This window comes from Gobio gobio (genome assembly GCF_949357685.1).
Source record: "Gobio gobio genome assembly, chromosome: 23".
In the NCBI taxonomy this organism is placed as follows: Eukaryota; Metazoa; Chordata; class Actinopteri; order Cypriniformes; family Gobionidae; genus Gobio; species Gobio gobio.
The window spans coordinates 26,653,257-26,671,185 of record NC_137119.1 but is presented as its reverse complement, the minus strand read 5'-3'; the positions used below and the strand labels follow the sequence as shown (position 1 = coordinate 26,671,185).

Below are 17,929 nucleotides of genomic sequence, written 5' to 3'. Positions count from 1 at the left end.
GCCTTCATTCTGCAGCTCACATTCACGTCGTGGTTGCAGACAGTTGCATTTTTGGGGGAAACAGTTTTAACAATGAAGGGTCCCAGCATTTGAGATTACCGGTCCAAATGAATTGCTGTATGCCATGGAAACAGCGCGAGAGGAAGGCGGGCAGGGGAGCGAGGATGATGCGGCCCGGGAAGACGCCACAAGTGTGAGTATTTAATACTGCTAGACCCCTTGAATACCACCATAGTAACCATAGTTTCCGACAAAATAACAATATGGTTTATTATTGTAGTCAATAGTCACTTAGTAATAGTCATTTGAGTAGCTGTTATTACGTCAAAATCACAATATAAAATATAATGGGATATTTCAAATAAAGAATAAATGTCTATTTTTTCGTTTGTTTGTTTTTTTAATGACAATGAGGGTAACTAAGTTACATAGTTTTACTAATAGTTACTAAGTTATTTTGGCGTAAACTGCAGTATGGTAATTTCTGTGAGAGTTGAAACATTTTGACCTCTGTTGAGGCGTCTATGAAGTTATTGGCTTGACATTTCGAAAAACGTTATTTTTGCATTAACTATTTGGATAAAATCCATAACCGCGAGAAAGTGGGTTTATCATAAGGTGAATATCATAAGAATATTCAGAACATAGATCGCAGTTTATTTGTTGTAACCTGCCTAGATGGATTGCAAGGTGCATAATGTTCTCACTATACCTAACTTGGTGAAAGATGGGGGACTGTCTACAAAGAAGGTTCTAACTAAAAACGTTCAATGACTCTGTCATCGTAACACAAATATTTATTTTTATTGTGTTGTGTGCTCAAAGATGTGTGGAACAAAATCTATGTGTGCACATTATTCTTTTTAATTAATTGTGACCGAGCCATTGTACGTTTTTCTTCGTTTATCGTTTATACTTTGTAGATGGTCCCTATGTAGGACTTTACCTGCTATTTTTTTTTTTTTTTTTACAAAATTGAGGCATTTCAAAATGAAATTTAATTTTAACTCGCGATTATCTCTTTGAGCTTTATTTTAATCGCAAAGACGGTGTTACCTCGTTGTAAATGAAATACAGGGAAAGAGATGGGATGACATCATGTAAATAATGCATGACTGGACAACCACAATGAACGCGAGTCATTGTGATGGTCCCAAAACAATTGATTCTAACGTACTTTTCAGAAATATTTTTCTGGAAAAATTTGCTTAGGCTACGAAAGGTGCAGTGATATCATGGTACAATGATGGTATTAATTAGTTACCACATTAGGCTACTTTCTATCTATCATCTCATTTTAAGTTTGATTATTTCAAAATGTCTATAAAAATATGTTAAAAAAAATATGTTAGCACCATGTCTAATAAACCTTGTTAAGTTCATGTTACATGTAGTTTTTTTCCTTAATCTGAGTATGGGTTAATTGTTTAATTGTATAAAATAAAATAAAAAACATGTCTAAGATGATTACAGCCCTGACCTTTTCCATGAACTGTGTTGACATAAAATCTATATTCATATGTTTTATACTCAAGAAAACCCTTAAATGCATTTATGGGGTTGATGGACAATGATAGAGATTGCGGTAATTGGTTGTAATAATTTATTGTGGGGGAAATTACTGAGGCAGTTGCCCATTAAGTCATTGTGAACTCAGAGGTGGATTTTGTAACCCAGTTGGATCTCTCTCAGAATTACTGAGTGGCTTTACCATGTAACTCTAACCGCTCATTGCAATAATATCTGTTTGTGATAAGACCACAACACACACCTTAAATCCAAAGCCACTGATTTCCCACTCATTCCCCATTTGAACCAATTTAAAGTTAGTCTGTCTTTTACAAGAAATGTAAAACGCATTAACATCTGCAGTCCTGAAATGACATCAGCGCTTTTATGGCAGAACATTTAAGATATCTTGTGACTAGCACTGTGTAATAAAATTATCAGAAAGTTATGATAGTGCTCATGCAAATTGCTATAATCCAGGTCATCACACTTCTGATTCTAACAGGGGTTGGCTTTTCGTGAGTGTGTTTTTATTGCATCAGGTCAGAATGTGATACATACCTGTGGTTTCAGGTAGCTGATGTGTCCGTGGAAGTGGCTACGGTGGACGCAACTCTTAATAAACTATGCAGAAGATACAACAGACGACGCAGAAGAAGAGCAAAAAAGCCAAAGAAGACAAACCCAATATTGGATCTACAGAATCTGGCCATCCTCATTACAGTGGTGGTGTTTGTCGTTGTGGTGATAATGTGGTCTCTTCTGTGGTTTTTTATATGTAAGCTAAACACAAGCATTCATATACATACCCTTGTGAAAAAGAAGTGCACTTAATTGTATTGTGTAGGTGTGTAGTGTACTTTAAATCTTAAATTATATATATATATATATATATATATATATATATATATATATATATATATATATATATATATATATATATATATTTAAAATATATGTGCAGCTGGTGACACTATTTTAGTGTCATCGTTACATGTAGTCACTATAGATTAATAGTAATAATAACTATAAATTATGCATAATTACATGCAACTAAACCAAACCAAACCCTAATCCCAACCCTACAGTAAGTACATGTAGTTACTTAATATTACTCAGTACTTAAATGGATAATTACAGTGTAACAAAGACACCTTAAAATAAAGTGTAACCATGCAGATAATATAATATTAATGAAACAAAGGGCCACTTGTGTACTCAAATTAAAAGAACTGTTAATAAACACTTGTGCACTTTTTAATTGTCAAATAAAAAAGCACATTTTAAATCATTATATTAATAATCATGCTTTTAATAAGTACACTTATTTTGATCTGACATATAAAGTACATGTAAAGTACTTGATTATGGTTTATTTGATAATGGATTATAACACAATGTATTATACTGATTACAATTATACAATATTTTATTATACAAAATTATTATACTTTAAATGTATTAAATTGCAACTGTATCATTACAAATGTGTAATTACAAATATATTTAAATACATGACATACAAGTTTCAACAGAAATGACATTAACTATATTTTAACTGATCGTAAATGCTTGTCAGAATATTCATTTTAACCACATGCCAAAGACATTTAATTTCGGTTAGCTTGCAATTAAGTGTCCGAAAACATTACTTTCAGTTCTTTTCTCATTTTAAAAGTATGCCAAAGCGTTCTTTTTCACAAGTGTATACAAAGTTATGTCCACAAGTCTAATTTAACTGAAGTGCACACTATGTGTTTTGTAGTCCGGAGAGAGAGCAACAGTGGTGTTTATTTCGCTGGTATGTTCCGTGTTGCCAACGTGGAGTTTATACCAGAGTACCGGCATGCTGACTCGAGCGAGTTTGTATCCATGGCTAACCGTGTACAGCATGTGGTGAGTGACACAGCCTAAATATGTCAATATGTAGAATATAAGGCCTTCAAAAGCCATTGTCACCCTCACTTTATTATTTATCTTCCAATAAGATAACCAGCGTATACCGAACGTCATCAGTGTCCAGACTCTACAAACAAACCGTCATCTCTGATCTGAGGTAGGCTACAGCCGCTCCGGTATTACTCTGCTAGATGGATTTACTTCATTAGGTCATTTGAGATATGGTCATATGGTTAATGGCTTTGTGTGCTAACAGTAATCTCAATGACCTCTCACCCCGTCAGTAATAATAATCAAGGTGGTGTACTGGTGCATTTCTGGATGATCTTTGTGGTGCCGCACCTGAAGACTCCAGCAGTGTGTGAGGAGTGTGTGAGTGCCATCCTCAGGGATTCTGTGCTGATGAGTCTGAAGAACAGGTCTTCAGTGGGCTTCCTGCAGGGCCTTCCTGTGGACATCGACTCCATTCTTGTCAATGGTAATCTCAGCCCTTCTCAAGGGGGGGCATAAATTAAATGACACACCCAAAATAGTCCTTCTGACTACTTAGTTGTTATTTTACATAATGTTAATTGTTGTGCATGGCTGCATGCATGTGTTCCTTGTTTTTTTGTGAATAATTTCAGCTTCAGATGTATTATTATGGTGAATTTATATAGCCTAAATATATTTTGTCTTTCCAGTTGCTTTACGCTCAGATTACACATCAACAGCTGTGGGTAAGTCAGTCAAGCCAGATATTTACATATATGACCGGGGTTGTGTGCAATTCAGAACTGAATTAAGCAGCCTTTTAAAATTCCTCAGTGTCACGTGATCCTTCAGAAATCATATGTTTTGTTTTATGCTGCTCAAGAAACTTTTCTTCTTATTATTATCATGTTAAAGTTGTGCTGCTTAATATTTTTGTGGAAACCTTTATACATTTTTTAGGATACTTTTATGAATAAATAGATTAAAAAACAGCATTTACAGTCAAACCCAAAATTATTCAGACGCGTTCAACATTTTCTCACATTATCACAGTTTATTCGCTAGAGTTTAGAAAATGGTAATAAAATATGACAAGAACTCAAGAGTTAAACGGTGTCAGAAAAAATTAATCTAGATAATGTCAGATAACTTTGATAGAAAGGTATGTATTGGATTACAGTCAACCAATCAGCTGTTAAATTTAAGTACACAGTTAGATAATACCAATTTAGGTCAACCAATCACCAAGCCAATTATACATTTTACTGTTAGTCCACTGTATGAAGAATTTTTGGGTATAATATGTCACAGTTTACTTTATTTTGCTATCCTCACTTACATAAACTTACATAAACTATAGTGTCCTACACCCACTAGAAAAAAAATATATCTGGTGTCTGAATAATGTTTGGTTTGACTGTATATGACATGATTTTTTTTGTTGTTGTAATTTTACTGTCAATTTTGATCAATTTAATGTGTACTGGCAGTGAACACATATTTCTTTATGTTTCATTAATTGATTGCCATTTTATGGAACAGTTCCTAAATGCTCTAATTTACTCCAGTTTAAAATGGAGCAACGGATGTCAATATTTATTTTCATAAAATTCTTTGAAAAATGTAATCAATTTAATTAATTATTAAATAAAATATTTGTGTAACGTACTGCTCTGAGACAGAAGGTTGAGGATCCAAATGCTGCTTTATTTTAAAGGGTAATGCACACTCTAAGTCAACAAACAGGCAAGAGGTCATAACAGGTAATCAGGCAAACAAGACAGGAGAGACAGGCAAACGGTAATTCACAGAACAGGCAAATAATCCAAAAACCGACAGACAAGAAACCAGGGAAGACGCTCAGAAATGCAGTTATACAACAAACAAGACTTCACAATGAATGACTGAGATAACCAGGCTTATATAGGGTGAGGTGAACAGGGTAATGAGACACAGGTGGATGTCCAGACAGAGAGTATTATGGGTAATGTAGTCTGTGGGGATATGGCAATAGTCTGAGGTGGAGTGCCCTCTGGTGGTCGTGACAATTTGAAACTAAATGAATATCTGTTTTAATGGCTGTGTTAATTGTTTTGACAGAATCTTTCTAAGTTTAGAGAAATATAAGTAGAGAAAAAATATTTCTACTTTTCAGGAAATAAATGTTTTATTAAATTGTATTTATTCGTGTTTTGCAAGTTGACTAATGCAAGGTGTGAAAACTGGAAGTAACTGTGTTGAGTTTCTTTGAATTCCAATAAATTTCACTTGCAGTAAATTTCAATTCAAATTCACAGTTCTTAAAGGAGTAGATCACTTTAAAAGGAAAATTACCCCATGATTTACTCACCCCCGATTCATCCTAGGTGTATATGACTTTCTTCTTTCTGATGAACACAATCTGGGTTATATTAATAAATATCTTGATTTTTCCAATCTTTACAATGGCAGTGAACGGGGCCCACGAGTTTGAAGCACAAAAAAATGCATCCATCCATCATAAACGTACACCACACAGCTCTGGGGGGTTAATAAAGGCCTTCTGAAGCGAAGTGATGGGTTTTTGTAAGAAAAATATCCATATTTAAAACGTTATAAAGTAAAATATCTAGCTTCCTCCAGACTGCCTTCCGTATTGGCCGAAGGGTAGGGTTTTTTGAACTGCGAGAGGCGTTACACTTTCTTCTTAAGTTGAATATAACCTAGGATGGCATGAGGGTGAGTAAATCATGGAGTAATTTTCTTTTTAAAGTGAACTAATCTTTAAACTTTCCCCCAACCCTGCAACAAACACCTTTTGAATGTGTATTATTATTATTATTATTATTATTATGATAATCTTGTTGCTGTAATTCTGTGTTTGATGGGTTCTGTGTGTATAGGCTCTCAGTGTGTGAATAAGCTGTACGCAGGTGTTCCTGATGTGAGTTTTCCCCTCAACGTGTTCTCTTCATGGGGAAGCTTGAGCTGCTACATCAAACTGACAAGTGCTCCAGGCTCTGTCATCCGACTCACTGTGAACAGCTTGAGCATTGACCCTAGTGACTGCGTCTATGATTCCCTCACCGTGTATGATGCTCTGCTTCCCATGAGAGGCATGGTTCTCTTCAGGTTTGTGACAGAAGGGAGTGGAAAGATGTCAGTGTTGACTGGTTTGGTGAAACGAAGGACAAAATAATCTGAGATGATCAGTTTGGTTTTCATGCATTCTCTTCAAGGTTTTGTGAATCAGTGTCAGCCCCGATCTCATTGGTCTCCACCTCCAATGTCATGCTGCTCTCATTCCAACTCACACCAGGCAAAAAGGTCTTCCGAGGACTCTTCCAGGCTCTCATGGAGGAGCGTGAGTCCTTCGATTAAAGTATCTGTATATTTGTGTCTGGTTGTGATGCTGAGCCCATTGTGTCCTTCCCACACAGAGTGTATGAATATGATAGCGTTACCCGCTGGCCCAGGTGATGCTGGAGTGATAACCAGTCCATTCTACCCCAATCTGTTGCCCCGTCAGTGCTCCTGCACCTGGATGTTTCAGGTACTGCACCCAATCAAAAGCTTTTTTAATGTGTAGAAATATTATCCACAGTATTCGTGTGACAGAGGGGTATTTTTTGTTGGCTTTTGATGTGTCAGATGGCCAGCGGTCCTCTGGGTGTAGCTCTCATGTTCAAGAACTACATGCTAAAGCTAAAAGACTCGCAAAACTGTGAACACGGCTGGTGGAAAGTCAATGAGATTATGTAAGTGCTTTGTCAAGGGTACATTTTCACCTAATTTCTGAGTCAGTTACCTTTAGATATTTTCTTTATTGTATTTTTTTGTACATTTGTAAAATAATAACTAAAATGTGTACTTATGCAATACATTTCTTATAGGAATAGTTAAAAGTCATTATTTACTCACCGATCGCTATGAGATGGAAGTTGCGATAGTCTTTTCTTCCATATTGTGACGTATTTCCGAGTGAAACGGCTTTTCGAACAAAAATGTAGGGCAGGACTTGATTTTGATCATCAGGAATTGATTGGATGGTCATGGTTTGCTATTGCTGTGATGTTTTGTGAGTGACAGTTTGTCCCAAGAGAAGAGAAGTCGCTTGAAGTTATTTTGATTAAAGATTATGAGGGCACATGTATTAATGTGCATGGATAAATAAATGTTTTTGTCAATTTTGATTACATGGTGACTGTAAATATTTTGAAGAAGCTTCATGCAGCTCCTTTTCGTACAGCAACAGTTCACACTGACTTAACATCACAAAAAAGGCTCGTAAGAATGATCCATACGACACAATTTTTTGGAAAGGTTTGGAAAGACATGACGTTGAGTAAATAACGACAGAATATTCATTTTAGCTGAACTATTCCTTCAGTGTTGACTGTAAGTGATATTTATCAGGTTATAGTCTGATATTCAACATTTGTCAATTGGTATAGAAATAATTGTGACTGATTTGCAGATATTGTGGAAATTACATCGACCACTCAACCGTCTTCCGTATTCCTGTGCAAAACCCTGAAGTGGTTTTCCGCTGCAGCTCACGAAATGCTGACCAACCCTTCAGTGCCACTTACAGCAGCTACAACACCAGTCAGCGTAAGAACAATGCTGCTGAAACAAAAGGAAATGGAGAACAATTTCAAATAGTCCTTTTTCTTAAGGAATACTATTTATAATTGTATGTCAGTAAAATGACTCATGGCACCAAATGGTCTTACTCTGGTTTTGTTTGTTTCTCCAAGCATGCCCAGAGGGTCACTTCCTGTGCTCCACAGGCCTGTGCGTGGCGAAGTTCAAGCGCTGTGATGGACTGGATGACTGTCAAGATGAAAGCGATGAGATTTTTTGTTGTATGTTAACCACAGAATCACCTAATTCTAGTAGTTCTATCATAGTAAAACTAGTAACAAACTAGTATTTCATGTTAGTTTGTTAAAGCCTACTATAGCTTTTTTTCCATCATTGGGTCAAACCATTCTCATTGCTTAACCATTCCATTCTGTGCTGATCTGGCCCAGCTGGTACGGGTATGGTTTCATTTTCCACTGTGGTACTGATAACGGAGTTCTTTGGAATGTAATACAAATGCTTCAGTCATTATCTTGGTAATGCAAGAGTTTAGAGACAGTATAAGATGTAAATAGTGACCACTTTATGGAGAATGATCAGATATTTATTTTAATTTTATAATTAATTTGTGTTCACGTCGCTCAAATTGCACACTTTACAAGTGTGAGTCAAACTGGTTGCCAGACAACAGACAAGTGACCAATCTTGAGTGGCGACATCACTACACGCATTCTACCACCACGGTTCAGTGCGGTTAGCCATCTGTACTGAGAATTGGGGCCGAGAATGGTTTATAACTGTGCCGTGCCGAACCAGACTCAAGTGGAAATATACCTGGAACTGTTCCTTACTGTTCTTATAATGGTTCGGCCCAATGGTGGAAAAGTGGCTTATGTGAATAATATACAACAGTGGTTCTCAACCACAGAGTCAGGACCCTAAGGGGTCCTATTATGCTTTTTTACATTTTCAACATTCTTTAGTGTGTAATGTTGTTTGAAAATGAAAAAATGTCTGCAAAGTTACAAAGCATAAAGTCACTCCTAAGGGAGTTTTTCTGTATATCAGTAAGCACTGTTTCTGAACTCCCTGAAATGCCTTGATTGTATTCCCGAGTTTTCTTCCAGGAACGTACAAGCCACAATATTCCTTATTAAAAAAATTCCCGCCAAAGGCATATGCAAAAAAGGCGCGAGGCCTGGTTGAGTTGTGTTGGTAGTGTGTTGAAACTCAAGGTTATGGTAAGGGGCGTGACATTTCCAAAACACACTTGAAGCGCTTGACCAATCACAACACACTGATCCAGCTGACCAATCAGCACATTGTGCTTTAGAGAAGCAGGGGCTTCATTGAGATAGGAACTAAACAGAGCATTATAGACGGACTGAAAAGAGAGCTGCTGCATCAATGTAAGATATGTGAAAAATAATGTGATTTATGAATATTCAAACTAGTGGTGTCAAATAGATTAATCGCATCCAAAAGAAAAGTTTGTGTACATATAAATGTATTATTATGTAATAAATTATTAATATGTACATATAAATACACACTCATTCATGTATATATTTAAGAAAAATGTGCATGTATATACATTATATATATTTATATAATTTATATTATATATAAATATAAATATTTTATATATAAATATAACACATTTTTCTTTAATATATATACATGTATGTGTGTGTATTTATATATACATAATAATTATACACAGTACACACACATATTATGTAAACACAAACTTTTCTTCTGGATGTGATTAATCGATTTGACAGCACTAATTCAAACATGAATTACTATTCTAGTAGACCCCAAAAATAAAATCAAGAATTTGAAAATAATATAATATAATATAATAGCTTAATTAAAATGCTAACATAGTTTATTTGTATTACAACAGATGTATCAGAGGCATTGACATATCAGCTTAGATAGGGGATTCTTTGAAACTGAAGGGCTTAAATGCAAGAGAGAAAATAAAAAAGGTTGAAAACTATTACTTTACAACAATATCTTGGTATATCAAAATAGTATTCATATGAATATTCACTATTTTATTGGCCGTTGTATCTATCCGACAGCTAAACCTCCTAAAATATGTGGAGGTTCATCCCCTCTACACCCATTATACATCTGTAATGGAGAGATTGACTGTTCCAGTGGTAAAGATGAGACCAACTGTACTCAGGGTAACGTGAAAACTATTTAAAAATTCACACTTTGATATGTGTCAATTGTATGTACTGTTATTAATGTATTGGCTATGCAGAGACTAGCTGTTCTGGAGTCAGTTACCAATGTGACAATGGAGCCTGCATTCCTAAGAAAAACGCTAAATGTGATGGCTTACCCGACTGCTTCGACCGCAGTGATGAGAAGGACTGTGGTGAGTTTTAATGTGGTAACATCCAAAAGCATCATGTCACTCATCAGATTGGTTTGTAGACATTTAAAGAGACAGAACAAGTCCTAGTCTAAATACCATTTATGCCTGTTTTAGTTTTTTTTTTTTTTTTATTCAAATGTGATTTCAAATGTTGTAAAGAAAACCAAAGAGTGGTGAGAGCGAAAATGACAGTCAGAGCAAAAAATATATATATAAAAAAATTATAATTGAAAAAGAAATGTTAAATCACTAGCAATCCTGATGCTTTATATGTTGTTGTTTTTTTGTTATTTTTCTTTATGTGTCTTCAATTTTACGATTCACATATTATCTTTTAATTCTTTGACTGAAATACATTTAACGTAGCCTGACGTCATCATACTCAATCCTAGTCAGAATATGAGTCTGATACGGCTCCGTTGGGCTGTGATTATGGGCCGTGTTTCAACCGAACCAGGAAAGACCTCAATTGGATAGACCTACAACCAATCAGAGCAACGGAGCAACGCATAACGTTAGTTGTCAAATGTCAACAGAACTCAACTGTACTGTGTTGCCAAGACCGCGGGTTGTTTTCCATGTCCGCAGGTTGAAGCGACCCCAATTATGTGATATATAGACCCAGGAATGCAAATTTTAGCAGGCAGCCCTGCCAAAATAACACATATTTTACCCCCTTAAATGCCATTTTTTTCCAGAGAACCCCCTCCGGAAAGCTATTGGGTTTGTTTTTGGCTAGTTTTGAGTAGCAATTGGGTGATTTTTGTTGTAAAAACTTGGCAACCCTTGCTGCCCGCACGCTGGAATAAGTAACGTTAGAAGATCTTCTAGACGATCTTTGCCGGTGTTGTAAAAAAAGAATTTAAGGATACACAGAGTACTTACCAACACGATCCTCATTTCTGAGAGAAATAGTGAAGGTGAATGCATTTACGAACAAGTTCTCCGTTAAGGATTAGAACAAATTCAACCCAAGCGCCTTTGATGACGTGGATGATTATGTTACTGTTTATCATCTGTCCATCATCGTCTAAAACCCGCCCTGACAATTTCATTGGTCCGAACAGTTCCTTTTTCGGGCATAATTACTCCTCTACGGATCAAATCCAGACCGAACTGCCTGAGCTCAAATGTTGTGGGCGGGGCTAAGTTCGGCTGGCATCCAGGCTACATTTACCGTCAAATTGATGCTATATATCAATTAAGTTCCACATCCTTTAAAACCACTCCAAAATGGAATTTAGGACCGTTTTATGCATAGATATATATAATAAAGGCTAGATGTCTTACGGCGAAGTCTCTAGTGAGTGATCTGCACGAACACAAATACTCTTATCTCGCTGAAATCGTGACGGATTTACAAATGGTTTGTTTTTTTTACAAACGTTATTAACGTGGCTATAATTCTGGATGCTTAAACAAATTATGAATAATTATTCATAAGTATGCAGTGTCATAACTACATCTCTGACATTTATAACAGACCAAACAGTTTGAAAATCTGTAGAAGATTTAGCAAGTTATGGTTATTTAAAAAGTACATGCACCGTTAAAACACAATGTTACGAGTGAGTGACCTGACTGTGACAAGATGGCCGCCAGGTGTGGCCGTCGACCTCCATTGGCCAGCAGTGTGGATGAGACATCTAGCCTTTATTGTGTATATCTATGTTTTTATGTATGACTGGCTAGCCACTCAACCTAAAATAGCCTCCATGTTCCTATGATATTGCTGCTATTATTATGATCTATTGGCCTATTTACCATATTTGGTAATTGGTGTGTGTGTGTGTGTGTGTGTGTGTGTGTGTGTGTGTGTGTGTGTGTGTGTGTGTGTGCTGAGCTTTGTTCATGGTTCATTCTCTTTCTAAATGCTCTTTGATTTAATTGGATTTGGCTCATCAGATGCACCTGTCATGACTGAACGGTTTATGCACATACGAAGTTTAGAATAATTAAGTTTTTTTGTGTGTTTTTAAAAGAAGTCTTTTATGCTCACCCAGGCTGAATTTATTTTAAAATACAGTAAAAACTGTAATATTGTGAAATATTATTAAAATGTATAATACTCTTAATATATTTTAAAATGTAATTTATTCCTGTGATGACAAAGCTGAATTTTCAGCATCATTACTCCAGTCTTTAGCGTCTCATTCAGACATCATTCTAATATACTGATTTAGTTCTTAATTATTATTATATTGAAAAATCTTAATTATTCCCAACTTTTGACCTGTAGTGCACAGTGCACACACCTATATCAGTGCACCAGATTTACATCCTTACATAGCATGTCAGTCATTTTGGATGCCTGTACACTAACACACTTTTTTATGTCTGATATGTTTCCATATGATTTGTAGACTGCGGCAATCCCACCCCTTTAAAGCGCATATTTGACAGCGCCTCCCCAGAACAGCGTATTGTGGGTGGGACGAATGCGGTGGAGGGAGAGTGGCCGTGGCAGGTCAGCATGCATTTTTCTGGTCAGCTGTATTGTGGAGCATCGGTCCTCTCTGATGAGTGGCTCATTTCTGCAGCGCACTGTTTTAGCAAAGAGAGGTGAGGAACATCGGGTAGACCGAAACACTTTTGAATATCAAAGTTTATGTTAGCATGTAAGTAAACCATGACATTTCTTAATGCAGTTGAGCAAGTGTGATCTTTCAGGTTGGCAGATCCTCGAATGTGGATGGCTCATATGGGCATGCTAAACCAGGGAAGTGCCAAGCATGTGGCCGAGATCCGTCGAATTGTGGTGCATGAATACTACAATGCAAGAAGTTTTGACTATGACATCGCCCTCCTGCAGTTGAAGAAGGCCTGGCCCAGCAGCCTGGGACAATATATCCAGCCCATCTGCCTGCCGGCTCCTTCTCAGACCTTCTCCGAGGGGCATCGCTGCTGGGTCACTGGTTGGGGTTACCGTTCTGAACAAGGTAGGAGCCCAAAAACAAATGATGTCATTGTTGCATGTTACAAATGATGATGTAGACTCAAACTTGATTGAAGAGATGTTTTAATTAAAGTTTCTTATGCTCACCAAGGCTGCATTTATTTGATCTGAAAATCTACTTTAATATTTTGCAAAATGTCAGTTATTCCTGTGGACCTACTCACTTTTACCATCTCTAATTCAGCGAATATCTGTTCTAACTGATAAACACATTATTAATAAACATGAGTTAGATGCTTTATTTCCACTTTTCGAATATTTTCTTAAGTTTTATTGAAAATAAATGCCTTTCCGATCTGATATGTGATGGGAAAAGGGATTAGAGTGAGTTCGGCAAAAGGCAGATTCGAACCTCGGGTCGATTTGCATCAAAACCATGTGCTTTACCCCTACACTATTGCCACTGTAATTAACCCTCTGGGGTTCTTCATTTATGGGTCACACTCAGGACCTTCAGGTCAAAAATGACCCGGAGGGCGGGATTAAGATAAATGAAAAATTAATGAAATATATTTTTGTTCAATAATATTTTTTATTTTCTTTTTTGGTGTTTTGAGATAATTTTATGATTTATAATTAATATTTATGCAGTAATTATGACCAATTTTTTCCCATTGAATATAATAAAAAATGTATATATGTATAGAATTTTTATTTTTATTTTATTAAAGCTGTATTTCATTTTAGAGTCAAGCCTAGGCCTCATGAAAGCAATTTTTTAAATTAGATCATGCCATCTGGTGGACACATTGAGCATTTTTATCTCGCAATAGCAAATTTTTTAGCCTGACGTCGTCATACTCAATTCTAGTCAGAATATGAGTCTGATACGGCTCCATTGGGCTGTGATTATGGGCCGTGTTTCAACCGAACCAGGAAAGACCTCAATTGGATAGACCTACAACCAATCAGAGCAACGGAGCAACGCATAACGTTAGTTGTCAAATGTCAACAGAACTCAACTGCACTGTGTTGCCATGTCCGCGGGTTGAAGCGACCCCAATTATGTGATATACAGACCCAGGAATGCGATTTTTAGCTGCCAGCCCTGCCAAAATAACACATATTTTACACCCCAAATGCCTTTTTTTCCCCCGGAGAACCCCCCAGGAAAGCTATTGGGCTTGTTTTTGGCTAGTTTTGAGGAACGTTAGCAAGTGGGCGGTTTTGTTGTAAAAACTTGGCAACCCTGTCTGCACGCACGCTGGAATAAGTTACGTTAGAAGAAAAAGATGAGTGTAACGATCTTTGCCGGTGTTGTAAAAAAAGAATTTAAGGATACACCGAGTACTTACCAACACGATCATCATTTCTGAGAGAAATAGTAAAGGTGAATGCATATACAACAAGTTCTCCGTTTAGGATTAGAACAAATTGAACCCAAGCGCTCTTTGGTGACGTGGATGATTACGTTACTGTTTATCATCTGTCCATCATCGTCTAAAACCCGCCCTGACAATTTCATTGGTCCGAACAGTTTCTGTTCGGGCATAATTACTTCTCTACGGAGAAAGTCCAGACCGAACTGCCCGAGTAAAAATGTTGTGGGCGGGGCTAAGTTCGGCTGGCATCCAGGCTACAAATTTTTACCACTATAGTGGATCTTGCGTTTTATAGAAAATTTTTAAAAATCGTAGCTTCATCGAAATGGTCCGAAACTTGGTGACTTTATTGGTACTTGGTATATGAACACCCCAACAAATTGGGGACAGGATTTGAAAATTCTAAGTGGTCGTAAAAAAAAAAGATCACACTCAGGACCTTCGGGTTAAAAATGACCCCCATAGGAAATTAATGGGAAATTAGTTTTTTTGTGCATCAGCCAGGATGCAGAAAAAAAGGACTCAACAGTGAAGGGGTAAATCTCTAAAACATCAAGAGTGCAAAACAGACAAAAAAACTCACACACACACACTTATACACACAAAAACACACGCACACACAAATTAACGCGTGCCATTCCAAAAGCTAATTGTGTTTTTGTGTGTGTGTGTGATTTTTTTTGTCTGTTTTGCACTCTTGATGTTTTAGAGATTCACCCCTTCACTGTTGAGTCCTTTTTTTCTGCGTCCTGGTTGATTTGTAGATTGTATGCACAAAAAAACTCTGTATTTTCATATTTTTGCCAATTTCCCATTCATTTCCTATGGGGGTCATTTTCTACCCGAAGGTCCTGAGTGTGATAATTTTTTTTATAACCACTTAGACTTTTCAAATCCTGTCCCCAATTTTTTTGGATGTACCAATAAAGTCACCAAGTTTTTATTTTAAAAAATTCGGGTCAGAAATTACCGAAGAGCCCCAGAGGCTTAATTTGGTGTCTTCCGCAATATTGTCTAGCCCAACCAGACATTTATTAAACAAGGCGGGAATAGCGTAAATGTTTAACTTAATGTAAATGGCATCCACTGGAGTGGAAAATATTTCTGGGGGAGGACCCATCCACACTTTTTTAACTTCCGATGCCCATGGCATTACTCCAGTCTTCAGTGTCACGTGATCCTTCAGAAATGATTCCAATGTGCTGGTTTGGTGCTCAAGAAACATTTATTATTATTAATAGTATTGAAAACTGTTTTTATTTTTGTGGAAACTTGATGAATAGAAAAAAAAGAGTGTTTTTCTTGTTTAAATATGTTTATAGGTCTACAATATATGGCAATGAAATAGCATATTTTTCCTCTGTTTATACAGATAAAGTGCTACCCACAGTATTGCAGAAGGCAGAAGTTAGCATTCTAAGCCAGAGTGAATGCAAGAGAAGCTACGGCCCTGTGTCACCTCGCATGGTGTGCGCTGGCGTGCCCTCGGGAGAACAAGATGCCTGCCGGGTGAGGGGAGATAACAGGCATTGGACTTGGTCCTGCTTTATGAACCAAACATAAGCTTAGTATCTCATTTCAGAGCATTATTAAAGGGCTAACCTTTCTCATTGATTAAAGTGAGCTGTCTTCTTGGATTTTTACATAACCAGTTTTATTGCAGGGGGATTCGGGTGGTCCTCTGTCCTGTCAAGCACACGCAGGCAGCCGCTGGTTTCTGACGGGCATTGTGAGTTGGGGTTCCGGCTGTGGCAGACCCAACCTTCCCGGAGTTTACACCAGAGTGGCCAAGTTCATAGATTGGATCCAAAGACATATTTAAAATGCACAGCCAAGTAAATCCATCTTATAATTCAGTCTGTAACTCGCTCAAAACAAGCCATTTTCACATAAACAGCTAAATGTGTTATTTAATGGTCTTTCAATCATGTAACACCATTTTAATACATTTGTCTTGAACAATTAAGTTCTTGTTGGTGTTTTTAAGTTAACATTTATACTATATAGTATAACACACACACACACACACACACACACACACACACACACACACATTATACTATGGCCTAGTTTCATAGACAGGGCTTAGATTAAGCCAGGATTAGAGCTTAATTCAATTAGTAACTACGTATCTTTTATAAACATGCCTTAGAAAAAAAACATTCCTGGTACGCATTTTGAGACAAAACAATGACACTGACATATTTTAAGATATGTCCTTGCAAGTTACTTTCAGTTAAAACAGCTCAAACACGCATTTTAGTCTGGTATTAGACTCAAAGCCTTGTCTGTGAAACCAGGGGTAAATAATATAATACCAGTGAGACCAGTGGTGCCAATGGTTCTATGGCTTAGTTACAATGCTTTTGAGAAAACATCGTAAGCCTGTTGATTGTAGATACCATTGGTGGCTATTGTTCTATGATCCATTTAGGCTTGCTTTTGGAAAACCCAGCCTTGGACGATTCACCGCTGCACATGGCAACACATGGACCGCGCTTTTACACAGCGGTCTTTCAGTGCAAATTGGTATAGCTCATTGGCGCCATCTTCCGATTCAAAATAGATATTACGAGTATTATAATAAAAATTGCCTTGGCAGAAAAAATTTATAGCGAATGAATAAACATTTCATATGGGTTTCTGTGTTGGTTTTTGAACTTTTAATAATAAAAACATTGCTCGGATTCGGAAGACTTGGACACAAGCTGGATACAAGAGAGTTTAAAAAAGGAATATGGTGGGCCTACTTTGTATATAAATACGTTATTTATTTATAATGATTAATGATAGTATATATTTTTGCAGTGTTCAATTTGTTGTTAGAAAATTATTATTTCATGTCCATTTGTCCATATTTCGTTTATTTTGGCCAATAGCCAATACAATTAGCCGGTAATTGTCACTATGCAATGTAGGCTATTTTATAAAAATTAAACGGCAAAAAATTTTTTTTTAGCATTTAGGCTGTTCATTTAGCCTACAGAACAACGGCATTTTGGGGGACGGGAACTTTTGAAAATGGGTTTCAAAGTGCAAGTTTTTGAAAACGATATCGTTACCGTCTCCGAAGTTGTGAAAACGGTGACGGCATGCGCATGCGTATTACGTGAGCAGTATAGTAGTTTTTCTTTACAAAGTGACCTCGCCAACTACTAGCCTGGCATGCATAATACAACGTTTTTGATCGTTTTAAAGAAACGCTATAGGCTACTCCTACAGTATACAGTCAATACTCTCAGGAGGAAAACGTCCCAGAGTAGAATCGTTGAGTAATAAATACAGTGTGCAGCACACGGGGATATATTG

The 17,929-nt window shown here is 36.8% G+C and overlaps 1 protein-coding gene across 1 annotated transcript; it reads left to right on the top strand.

The window, feature by feature from the left end:
• Positions 1-124: 124 nt before the first annotated feature.
• Positions 125-16,442, top strand: tmprss7 (transmembrane serine protease 7; the record flags this gene model as incomplete). The annotated part of the gene is made up of 18 exons (XM_079806110.1): positions 125-193; positions 2,083-2,287; positions 3,275-3,405; positions 3,498-3,565; positions 3,693-3,886; positions 4,092-4,127; positions 6,264-6,492; positions 6,600-6,724; positions 6,801-6,913; positions 7,012-7,118; positions 7,838-7,974; positions 8,121-8,228; positions 10,038-10,145; positions 10,226-10,342; positions 12,706-12,904; positions 13,013-13,281; positions 15,993-16,129; positions 16,284-16,442. 18 exons carry the CDS (start codon positions 125-127, stop codon positions 16,440-16,442), a joined length of 2,511 nt encoding a protein of 836 aa, XP_079662236.1.
• Between the last annotated feature and the right edge of the window lie 1,487 nt (positions 16,443-17,929).